This window comes from Echinococcus granulosus, assembly GCF_000524195.1.
Source record: "Echinococcus granulosus chromosome Unknown EG_S00107, whole genome shotgun sequence".
In the NCBI taxonomy this organism is placed as follows: Eukaryota; Metazoa; Platyhelminthes; class Cestoda; order Cyclophyllidea; family Taeniidae; genus Echinococcus; species Echinococcus granulosus.
The window spans coordinates 52,902-65,035 of NW_020170487.1; the positions used below are offsets into that span (position 1 = coordinate 52,902).

General features: G+C 41.5%; 2 protein-coding genes across 2 annotated transcripts; one reads left to right on the top strand and one right to left on the bottom strand. All coding sequences in view use genetic code 11, as the record gives it.

Moving 5' to 3' along the window:
- Window positions 1-201: 201 nt before the first annotated feature.
- EGR_08466 (hypothetical protein) lies at window positions 202-5,100 on the bottom strand (the record flags this gene model as incomplete). The annotated part of the gene is made up of 8 exons (XM_024497715.1): window positions 202-392; window positions 822-1,033; window positions 1,519-1,639; window positions 3,200-3,421; window positions 3,668-3,730; window positions 4,597-4,634; window positions 4,853-4,995; window positions 5,020-5,100. The coding sequence occupies 8 exons, from the start codon at window positions 5,098-5,100 to the stop codon at window positions 202-204; spliced, it is 1,071 nt and encodes a 356-aa protein (XP_024347856.1).
- A 789-nt stretch (window positions 5,101-5,889) lies between these two features.
- Window positions 5,890-11,357, top strand: EGR_08467 (hypothetical protein; the record flags this gene model as incomplete). The annotated part of the gene is made up of 6 exons (XM_024497716.1): window positions 5,890-5,937; window positions 8,099-8,248; window positions 8,326-8,533; window positions 8,728-8,802; window positions 9,893-10,282; window positions 11,071-11,357. The coding sequence occupies 6 exons, from the start codon at window positions 5,890-5,892 to the stop codon at window positions 11,355-11,357; spliced, it is 1,158 nt and encodes a 385-aa protein (XP_024347857.1).
- Between the last annotated feature and the right edge of the window lie 777 nt (window positions 11,358-12,134).

Genomic DNA, 12,134 nt, shown 5'->3' on the forward strand with positions numbered 1-12,134 from the left:
GAAGGTTCACATATTCGTATTGAAGGAGGGTCCACTGTAGTGAATAAGTAGCGTATCACTCTAGTAAGGTGCTGTAACCTGTTCACAACACTTATCCACGACTTTCTGTCACAAATATGTGTCACGTTAGGGATGCCTACCTATGAGTCCACCGCATTGGAAAAAGAAAATTGAACTGCCAGACTGAGTTGGGGATGAAGTTTAGTGCTCCAAGCTCACATACTTCAAACGCAAATCAGTTGGCTCGAGGACAGGCGCCAAACACCTCGATAGCGCCGCCTTCAAGGCGTCGTGCATGGCACGCTGGGTGGAGAGGAAGGTCCTCGTAATCTGCAGTTGTTCTTGCAACACATTGTCCAGAGCCACGAGACAAGGACTGTGGGAGGTTAGAGCTAAAATACGGGACGGGGGTTACATCAACAGTCTCAGCATAGGCAATTTGGTATGCGTTTTCCATTCTAGGAAAAAAAAATAAAACTCAAATGCGATGAGATGGACAGTCACAGAGTTAGAAATACAACTGAGATGCGAAAAGGGGCTTTGAAATATGCCTCATTAGGTTTCAGATGAAACTTAGAGTTCCCACATCGAAAATATTACTATTTGAATACGGAACTGGGGTACGAGATTGGAGGAATTGGACAACAATCGAACTCTGGATTTGGAGGTTATGGACGATGGAAAAACTTATGGGATTGAGGTATTTCCAGTGCTAGTTTTTTAAGGAAGAGAAGGGATAAAAGATTACTTTCCATAAGGGAAAATGAAGTTATATTTCCCATATGCACTGGATGCATAACAAAACCGACCCATTGACATACTCTTAATGACGCTTTTCGTGTCAAGCGGATAGGGTAGAATGGGGCGAGGACCAGGACGTTTGGCAATTATGTGTTCAACAGCGGCAGTAACTGCGGCAACGAACGCCTTCTGGTCGCAGTCGCCTGTGCGTGAAGGGGATTGTCGAGGCTCAACATCTGTCATTATACCAACATTACGAGAGCTCCCTCTTCCTTCGTTCTCCCTTGCTTTCCTGAAGCATAAAATGGCAGCATGATGGTCAAAGTTGAGGTAGTGTTGAATAAAGCCACTGGTCTTCCAGCCCTTCTGTATGCCTACAAAGTCTTACTTCAAGACCCCTGTGATTTGCGACGACTTTAAATACTTTTGGTTTACTCGATCAGAAATGACGGGACTTGACAGCAAATTGAAATGAGTACTAAATGAAATGTTTTTCCATCGTCTTATATGCTACTAGGATCTTCCTGCTTAGTAAGAGCGACTGACGATTAGATATCGTCCAAAATCCTCCAATTTTCGGACAATGTTGGGCAGCTTTTTCCGCTCAAGTCAAAATACAGACGCTGAGGTTTGTCGAGTGCGAGTAGGGGAAAATGCAAAAAAATATTTTCGGCTTGTTGATTGATAATTACCCCAAATGTTTTAGACTGGTTGTCATATCAACGAATAAACCTGACCTAAGTGGTCAGTTACCGTTAAGCTGTAATGGATACTCACTGGAATGTATGGAATTTTGATTCGCCGGTGTTCTTTATTATCTCCGCACGCTTTTTAGATTTCTTTGCATACCCTTTGACGAAAGCAGGGCTACTGTACTGAGGCATTGGGGTAGATTGAACTAAAAAATTACAAAACTCTGATTGACTTTCGGAGAATATGATGTAATTCACAAAAGTGTTTGGGTCCTGAAACACTCTTTTCTGCTGTCGTACCTCTTACACTGCCTCTAAAAGACAGCTCGGATATTTTTTGGTGAGATTAAGACTGTGCAGAACTGTGGTACTTGAATTCCATGTTTAACCATCGGGTTCCAATTACGCGAGCACTTCCACTCGGTGGCATGGCCCCTGGGCCATGCCAGTAGCCCTCAGCCCTTCTAAACTTCGTCAATCCACTTTCTGCCCTAGAGTTGTGACTTCTTTTCACTTCAGGTAAGACTGGGAGCGCTACATTGGTGACGGTGGAAAGCAAAGCCAACCATAAAGAACAAATACCCTGATTTCCGTTTCTGAACGCCAAACCTTAACATGGCGGAAGAAGGGCTTATAATGGGGATAGGAGAATCTGTGACGATCCCTACCAGAAGGGTTGAAAATAGCGTCTACTTTACGCACCTGCCTCGGCCTCGTACTCTGCAGGAATGTTATTAACAAATAAAATGGCCCTACCCGTAAAACATCTTGAAAACTTCATTACGAAGCGATCTACGGTCCCTATGCGGAGATGTTATTGTGGTGAATACGTGATACCTCCTCCAAATCGCTACTGACTGGATAGAACCCAAATAGATATGAATGGGCATGACGGAAGTGGGATGAAAGTGGCAAGAAGGAACAGACACAGGCACTTAAAGCTCCACAATTGTACTTTCGTCCAGCAGCACGGTTCCCCGGGTCATGGCAGTAGCCCCTCTACCCTTCTCTACATCGGCAATACATTTTCTGTCCTGGAGTCATGACTTCTTCCGACTTCAGGAAAGACTTCGGGCGCTACATTAAATGTCCTCGTCGTTAAATGTAAATTTTATTCCACAATCAACCATTTTAAATTGGCAGAACAATGGGGCAACTGATAGTTGACGACACAAGTTTTTAGAAGACAAGTCACTCAATTGTAAGAGAAAAAAATACAATGCAGATGTGCCAGTGACCCCTATTTTCGACTGCATATACTCAGTGAACGTTTCTACTTACATTTTCTAGGAGTTTCCACTTCTGTGGCTAACCCCCTCTCTTAGTCCCTCCTGGCTGGCTGGTTTCAGGATGCATTTCTATGCACGTACTTTACGCGCACCAATTCTGTCTGTGGGATCAAGTTTAATCAAATACTACAAGTAAGTGAGACGGGAACCACTTCGTGCCTCCAACATTCTCCACCAGTCGGATGGCGATTGGATGTGCGCTCCTCGTACTACCTTGCCTGCTCGTGCTCGGTGGCAAATAATGGCATCTGTATCGAAGTCTTGTCTATTAACTACTCTAGTTAAGATAGTGCTCCACGGGATCCAAATTCACGCACACAAACACCAGATCACTAAAACTTAGCAATTTGTGTACTTATCCACAAGTAACAATTAAAATGTCATTTCGGAAAGTTGAAAGCCTACCATATCTTGAATTGACAAATTTGCTAGAAGATGCGCCTGACCTGACACTCCTACGCACTGCTTTGTGCTCACTTTCGGAAGCACTAGGCAGTCTTGTCAACCTTTTATCGGCCTCTTCGTCACTTGACGATTCAAAGTCATCGGAGTATTCGCCTACGTTTTCAGTAGTCCTTTCATTGCCTGGGGAGGCGCTTCCACTATCTTTTGCATGTGTGAAGGGTACATGTGGGTGTTCAGCACTATCCAAAGAGCTGTTTGAACGGGACAGTGATGGGGAGGAACTCTGTGACTGATCTAATAGTGAAAAGATGAAACGTTCTTGCTATCAGGTGCCATGCATAACCAGTAAGATGGTCAGAATTTTATTAAACTTGAAGTGTTTAATCTTATTAGTTGTGAAATATAAATGCAAATATTCTCAGTATTTGACCTTCATTGGCTAAAAATCGGTGATATACACTTGAGTTTACATAGGGATTGAGGATGACAAATTAGTACTACTTGTTAACTCATATCTATGTGTCGAAAAGTAGTACCAACCGTCCCCTTGAATGGACATTATTTCTTCAAAGTTGTATACCACTGGGGCTTTGGAATTTCCACCTAAGGTGAAAAAACGATGGTTAAGTAACTATATATTTGCATTACCTAGCAAATGCAAGTTATACAAAGCCTGTAGCAAGAAAACTTCTAGATGAATCGCCGGAAATTATTCGATTTAAGACAATAATCATAGGAAGACTGGCCTTTGAAAACTGATGGTTTGAAGGAAGATGATCTTTTTTCAACCCGTCGTCGTGGCATTGGTCGAAGGGCTAAGGACTTCGCTTCTGTTGCGGAAGAGATTGGGTCTGCAACTTTCTGATCCTCATTTATGTCATCAAAAACGCCACTTTGAATTGCACAAAGCTAAAACATTTTTCTAGCATTAGCTTTGCTGATAACACATGAAGTTGCGAAAAAAAGAACACAATCTTAAATTTTGAGAGTACTTCCCGTTATTTTACGAAGAAAAGCACTAAGATTTTACAAAATATGTTAAATAGGTGGATGCAAAATTCTTAACTGCAAAGATTAAAAATTGGTTAAAAACTTACAGACTTTGGAGTTGAGGAAAGACGGTAAGTTGAAGGAGATCTTTGATCAGCGGATTGAATGTCGGGGGATTTTTTTGTTCTTAAGGTTTCAATCTCAGATAATTCATCCCCTAAATCTATAAGGTTACCATAGTATTTAGTCGGAGGAATTTTGCGATTTATATAAAAATTTTTAAGTGTTAAAGTAAGCGTGTGGTTCTAATACATACAAAGCAAAAACACATCAAACAAACTTAAAAGAAACAAATGCACTCATTTTAATTGATTGACCATGTGTAAGGGCATTCATTGCCAAATAGGAAACAACAGATTATTATTTTGAGGCAAAAATATTTGGGGACCAGAATTTTTTAGTAAGAATTCACAACTTACCGATATTTAAATTAGGGGGTTTTACGATCTTTGAATCTCTACAGTGGAAATATGAAAACTTGAATTATGATTAGGGTATCAGCGAAGTTGTTGTGAATCACTTCCTTGGTTCTTGTGCTACATTCACTCACACTTAATCAACAACTTATAAAACCTTACAGAATAAAAAATTTGAATTCTTAGTTAATAAACTCCAGGTGCAAAAAAAATTGGCATATTTATTAACAAGACAGACTTCTTTCGAGGTTGAACTCACTTGGAGGTCGATACACGAGCGTTCGTTTTGAGGAATGAGGCACCAACAGAAGTAGCGGACCCATACGTTGCAGCTGTTCTAATAATATCGTTTACTTTTTCTTGCTTGACATCAGAAAGTGTTTCCAAGTAAGCCTTAATTCTCTATTAACATACAGTAAAGCGAACCTTAAATTCACTTTCGTAACCCACATCTTCATTTTTGGGGACAGCATTATTGGAAAAACGGCCCTTGCTTTTACGATACATTAATTTCTAAAATATGTGGCAAAAGAGTAAATGATAATGCAAAGTGTAGGAATCGGGTGAGAGGGTTTTTAGATTATGCAAAATAGAATTTGCCTAATATTAACACAAAAGCAATACCGTCATTAGTTTTGCTCGAAAGCCAAGTATGAGGTAAAGTAATTAAATAAACTGCATATGGGTGCTTAAAAATTATGTTACAAGGTATATCACCCGTTTATTGGCTTGTCGAATACTTGTGCCAGTTTAAATAGTGAACACGATTTTCGCATCTACATAAAATACTAAGAGATATTACTACAGCAAATATTAACATAAATACAATATGCCATATCAAGGTGTTAGAACTCAGCAGGATGTCCGAACTTAATATCAAATGCACTCTCAACATCACTTAAAATTGTTCAAATAACCGCGGCATTAAGTGAACCTGAACCAGCATACTGCAAAAGGATAAGTACGCAATTATTCACCGAAGCATTTCATCAAAATATGTAATATTTTTTTCGTGCAAAGTGACCACTATTTGCTAAAATTTTCTCTTTATAATGAATCATCATCAGGTCACTAATGTAACATCACAACATCTGTGCCTTCAAATGACATATGAAGCAATCTATCCTTATATAAAGATAATTACAGCACTTATTATAGTGACTTTGGCTGCAAGCAAAAATATTTTTGAGACGTATTGTTTAATTCACCTTGGATCGTCAAGGTTTTAACAGGAGGCATATTTAGTTGTGTCTTCGCGTATTGCTTTTGCTTGTTGTTGGTTGTGCGGACTATTAGATGCAATCGGCCAGCGGAGAACAATCTTTGGGGTCGGATTTCTTATTGGTATGCGGTACCCTATGTGCTTCCTTTCTTCTAACGGCACATATCACACACGAGGTCCTCACATGCTTGCTCTTATAGTCATATTATATCGCGTCTAGGATCGATGTTATTATGGAATCGATAGGTTTTTGCACCGAAGCTTCATGACGCGTCATCCGAACTGATTAGTTTTTTTTGTTTTTTACGTAATTGGGAGTGATGACATTAGGTCCTGCTTATTTCAGTGTAGCGTAGTTTTCCTCTTTAAAAACACTGGTTGGATATTAAAATGAGGTCATTTACTTCGCTATTTACAGTTGTTTTAGGTAGGTTTGGTTTTCAGTTCCGTAATCACTTTTGATCTCGTTCTTGAAAAGCATTGTCTGCGTCGTGCATTCTTGTGTGTTTTTTCGACGACCCGTTTTTGGATTCTTCCTGTTGCGGCGGACACCGAGATAATCTTAATCGTTAGAACCTGCTTTCTACTTAGATAAGCTGCTAAAATTTTTGTTTTAATGAATTTTACCTTTTTCTTTAGTTCCGTTGCATTTGTCTATTTTAATCGATGGCAAGCTTTACATGCCTGCATATCTTCGCGGTCTACTTTATTACTTTTTTGTAATCAACTTAGTTACTCCACTTTTTGAGACTCGTTAACAGTGAATTTAGACTCACTTTCAAGTATGCTGAAGTGGAAGTTTTATTGATCACATTTTGTCTTGATTTAAGAGGTGAAAATGTGGTTTTCTGTTTCGACTAAGTCAATCACTTTATACGCGATTTCATTCATTATAAACTGCCTGACTTCCAACAGGAATTTTTAGGCACGCCATTTTTAAACGTCATATCAATGGTTCATTTAATTAGCTTTATGTTTGCCTCCAGATTTAAAAGTTCATCGTAAAGGTCTCTGTTTGCTCGTTCGTCTTCCTCAAATTTCGCGCTTCACTGTAGCGTTGGTGGCCTCTCCTTGCTGCCTACGCACATTCAAACACACTATCACATCTACCCACAGTTCCCTACATCCACACATGCACATGCATACACACCTGCTTTCAGTTGTGCACCCTGCCGTCTTCGCACCCTTAGAACCGATACACACACGCACACGCACACATGCACGGCACGAATGCAAACACATGCGCGGGCATATACACATACACACCATTATCGATCCACATCAGTGTGTGTGTATGTATGTACGTATGTGTGTGGGTGTGGTGGTTCTGCCAGCGCACAGCTAATATCACATCTCTATTCACCCCATGTGTTCGCTCGTGTGCTACTAGACGATTGTTGCAACTGTCTGTAAGACTTTCGTTAAATGTTTATTCGAACCAAGACCAGTTTTATTTTTGAGCCTTAAAATATCAACATTACTTCAGTGGCTTTTTGTGGAAGCTTTCAATTCTCTAAAACCATTTTCCTGCGTTCGTTTTGTATGTATGCCTTTCAATTCCACTCCGTCCATTCTAAATACCTAAGTCAGTGTCATTGCATACATTAAATCTATTAAAAATCGACTTTATAATAGCATGGGAAGGCTTGTCCTTTCCCTAGTCTATGTGTAGTTGGTAGCGCAATGCCGAGGTTTTTATGAGATTTTTCTTTATATCTGAATGTCCAATGCGTGCTTCCGTAGACTACTATGTGGAAGAATTATATACATGGTCACTGTGCATATTCAACTCTGGATTGCACCTTATTTCAATGCACATGACTTCATGTGGATAAATCACACCACCATTGTACCTTGAATGTTCGCCTCTGCCACGTCTTTTAAGTCTAATCTTTTAACTTTGACATCACGCATGATAATTCATTTTTATTGGTAGTTATAGATGTTCCATAAAGCAGAGCTGCATGCTAAATATAAGGTTTGCCCATGGTTGAATGTTTTATTTTTCCTACGAGAAACACACGCACATACACATGCACCTACACTTTCGGAAATGGGTGTGCGTGTGTTAGGGTGACAGGCTTGCAAACACACGTGCGCACTCACCCAATCACATACACACACACGCATGCAATCGTAAAACCACGCGAGCCGGCGATGAGTCATTTACTGTCCCTGAAATATTCGTGATTGGATCACGGTGGTTCTTCCTAAACCCGAGAAACGAGACAACTTTCTATGCAAGGTTAAACGCACGGGTCAAATCAAACATTGACATTGTAGGACCTGCCAAGGGAATCCTTGGTGTCGATCATTCGACAAATGTCAGGTCAGCTGAGTCAACTGCGCTCTCAGCTGACGGTCTTGGAGCAGCGCAACTGCATGTTGCAGGACAGACTACCGGAGCTCATCCGTGGCACTATTCGATCGGCGGTGAGTCAACTTAACTGACACCGTGCATATTGAGGCGACATAAGAGCCAAGCTGACACCTCTATAGTTCACCTTCAGATGTCCGCAGAAGGGAGCAAGGATGCAGTGGATGATTGTCAAATGAGTGTGAAGAATGAGGAAAAGGGCACCGCAAGGGTATCGGAAGGTGGCGACGCTGTAATCCCCCCAGTTGGATTGTTGACCCTCCCCTCTACTTTGGCACCGCCACCCACCTCCCTACCTCCTGAGTCCTCCGTCGTGTTAAAATTTTTAAACACATTCCTCCGTGAGTTGTTCTGCTGCGCTCCCAGATTCCATCCACTCCTTAGAAGAAGTTTACTCATGAGGTTGTGTCACCACTAAAATAAGATTTGTTAGATATGAGGCTGGATATGGGTTATTAAAAGCTGTACTTATTGAGGATAGCTTATTTGGTACTTATTTAATTTGCGGTTAAATTTCTCTATTCTTCAAACTCAGCATCAGCTCTACCAACAGCCGAAGCCCCATCACCCGTCCCTACCCAATTGCCAGTTACAGTCCCCCAGAATACAGGTAAGCCATAGAGGCTTTTAATTTCCAAGGCTACCCTAAGCCCTCTATGGTTATCCCTCTGCTTGAGGTCGTCTAGAAGCATTCCTTCCATTTGCTCCGTTTGTTTTTCTCTTAGAGTTATTGATGGTGCTTCGCGTGAATAGGATACACCCTAAAACGGACTTAATAGCTGTGATTTGTAAATTGAGTTCAAAGTAGTCTATTGGATAATTTTTCATGCGATCTGATTCCCCCGTCTCCATCCATTATTGCGTTGGAAGCTGAATGTAATTCTAAAGCGAGCGGATTTTGTATGGTAATAGTATTTTTTACAGTAACATTTAACTAAAAGTAAAGCCATTTAATGAGATGTGTTATAGTCGTTTTGTGGGGCTGCGCCTTATACCTTATCCTCTTTTCTACTTTGTTACCATTTTAGATGTTGTAAGCTGGTTGTTTGGCCTATTCTTAACTTTTGCAAAGAGAATAAGTATTTCGTCTTCGAATGACGGTCATAGTTGGTCTTTTTTCAAGCAGATATTATAAACGCTTCTTTTACACATATTTTCATTATCTAATCTCGCCTTATTACTAACTATGGTGCAGAACTGATGTTCGGAATGGTTGGCGGAATTTGGCATCATTTTGATTGCCCACCTGTCTTAAGTCCTGGTAGATCCAGCTATACACAACCTACACCTTCCCCTTGTAAGGCTTGAGTGTATTATTTACCTTCTGAACTGAGTTTGCTCACTACCGTCACTACTGCAGCGCTCAAGTTATCCGAAATCGCTCAGTTACCAGTAGCTTGGATGGCTTGTTCGCAGGCTAAACAGTGCGGGGACTGGCGAATATACCTTTGAGGGAATCCCAAGCGAGTTTTTTCTTTTGAGATCGGGATGTTGCTAAGGCATTGCGAAGCCTATAATGTTGTTTACACTGGTGATTTTATTGGCTGATAGTAGAACTACTCTGTCTCATTTTAACTCATACTAATGGCATTTTGAATTACCTAGGTGAATAGGATTAATATTGCTCACGAACATGATAAAAGCTACAGTAACTATCTTACCGACTCATAATTTCTCCGCCAAATCATGTTAACCACCAGGCATCGATACATCGGATATGGTGAAGCTGACACCACTGCCTCCTTTGAGTTCACTTGAGGAAGATGGCGAGGAGGAGGGGGAGGATTGCCTCACCTCGGCGGTATCTCGACCTCGGCGCACGCGGACTCGCACCGAGACGACGAGTTTGTTGTCCGAGGAGGTAATTCAACAGATTGAGGAGCAGATCCTCTCCTCCATGACGGAGCGACGCGAACGCTTCTGGCAGATCTTCCTTGAGTCTAAGGGCTGGACTCGAGCCACTTGCGCTCTCATGTCTTGCCTCTTCACGCGGTGGCAAATGGCCCACTCTACCGTTTATGGCCGCCAGTCACCCGTAGGCGGTGAGGCCAGAGACCCTCTTCCCACTCGCCTCGTTCACTACATTGTCAGTAAGTCCCCAGTGAAAATACGTTTACTATGTTTACTACATTGACTAGCTACAGCTCATGCTGGTATGAGGCTATACTATTGGTCTTGAAGCACTAGCCGATTAGTTTTTCAAAGCACTCTCTAACTATTGAGTGGTAATGTGATGTCTAAAAGAGATCGTCAGCGATTGAAAAATGTGCCTGGCAATGAAATCAAATACCCGCCACCAAGAGATAGCTTTTTCTCCCCAAAGGGACCACCAAAGTTCTCACATTGGTTGTTATTGGTGCTAACACTCAGTAAAGATGATAATTGACCTACAGTATACTAAGGATATAATCCCCTCTGATTTAGCTTGAGTGATTAACCCATTTGTTCTGATGAAATATTGACATCTGATGATAAAATGTCACAATGTCTACTAGCCGAAATGAGAAAATTGAGCTGTGCAGTACATGGGAGCATGTCTCCCTAGGAAATTTTTAAAGACATTTGCAATAATTCCTTCACACTCCCATTGGGAAATCTTGAAAACAACTTGAATAACCGCTTATAATTTCCTGAACATTCTACTTGTGTTAATAAAGTAACAAGGGTTTGGAACCAATAAATAAGGCAATCATACAGTTTTTAACAATTCTGATGTATTGATATGTTATAATTTAAACCTGCCATTTGTATTTAAATCACACTTGTAAATGTAGTTCATTGTATATATATCCTGCCCTGTGATACATGATTTAAAAGAAAAAAGATTGACGGACTCAGCACCAAATCTGATTGGATCTCTCTCGCTCTTTTCTTAAAGCAAAGATCAACCGGCGCTTTGGCGTGAATCCGGTGAAGGTGCGCGCAAGGATGGCGCAGAAGTGCAAGGATCTACGCCGTCTCATACGCAAGTACGGGGAGGACGCGGTGGCGGTAGAAGGGGCGGCTGCTGTCTCTACCGTCACTAACGGGAGGGGGGAGGCTGAGACGGAGGATACCAAAGCCCACTGTCTTGACCTTGGCACCTCTCATACATCAGTCTCCTTCGTGCCGCTGCACAGCTCTCTTCCACCCCTCCCTAACATCACTTTCCCGCCAACCTCTTAAATTCTCTTTCCACTTTTCTGTTTACCTGCGATTTTGTGATGGGGAGCAGGCCTTCTCGTTGCGCACGTGCCTGTCTCCTTGTGGTGACAACGCCTTGTACATAGTATACATTATGAATATATGCATATACATCTGCTTCGTTGTAGGCTCGGTCTCACAGTTTGACTTCCTAGTTTCTGACGTTTTTTATGGAATTAGAGGGTTGGACCCCGGACACAAAGAATGTTACACTTGATTTTTTATAGATACTATTTTGGTGGTGTTTTAGACCGTATTCACTATTTACCATAATCGAGTGCTTACATTTTATTGAAAGGTAGATGAAAGGTTCACCACTTTCTGCGCTCGGCAGAAGTCGCAAACACTTTGGTCTTATCTACGCCTCGTAGATACGGCTAAGCGACAAATTGAGGTGAGTCTTTGAATTTGTGATAACTTCTGCGTTTCCGTTTGAAGCTGTTGTTTATTGACTATCATCAATGGTGGAAAAGGCGTCTCCGTTATGGTCACTATGATTTGCAAGACTTCTTGCTCATACAAAGGTGATTGAATTTCTGTGCACTCATCGTTCGGGTCGAGAATATTCCCGTGTATGCTATTCTTCGGTTTTCTAGCTTTGGACACCTTCGATGCATCTGTAGATCCAGCACCGTGTTGCGAAGCGCGTCGTTAGTGTTCATCCATGGCCAACCCACTTTGCCAATGCCGTTTCTGGTCTACCACAATGGAATTGTTGCATTTGCTGGGATGAAGAAATGAGATTGCCGCCTATCCGCT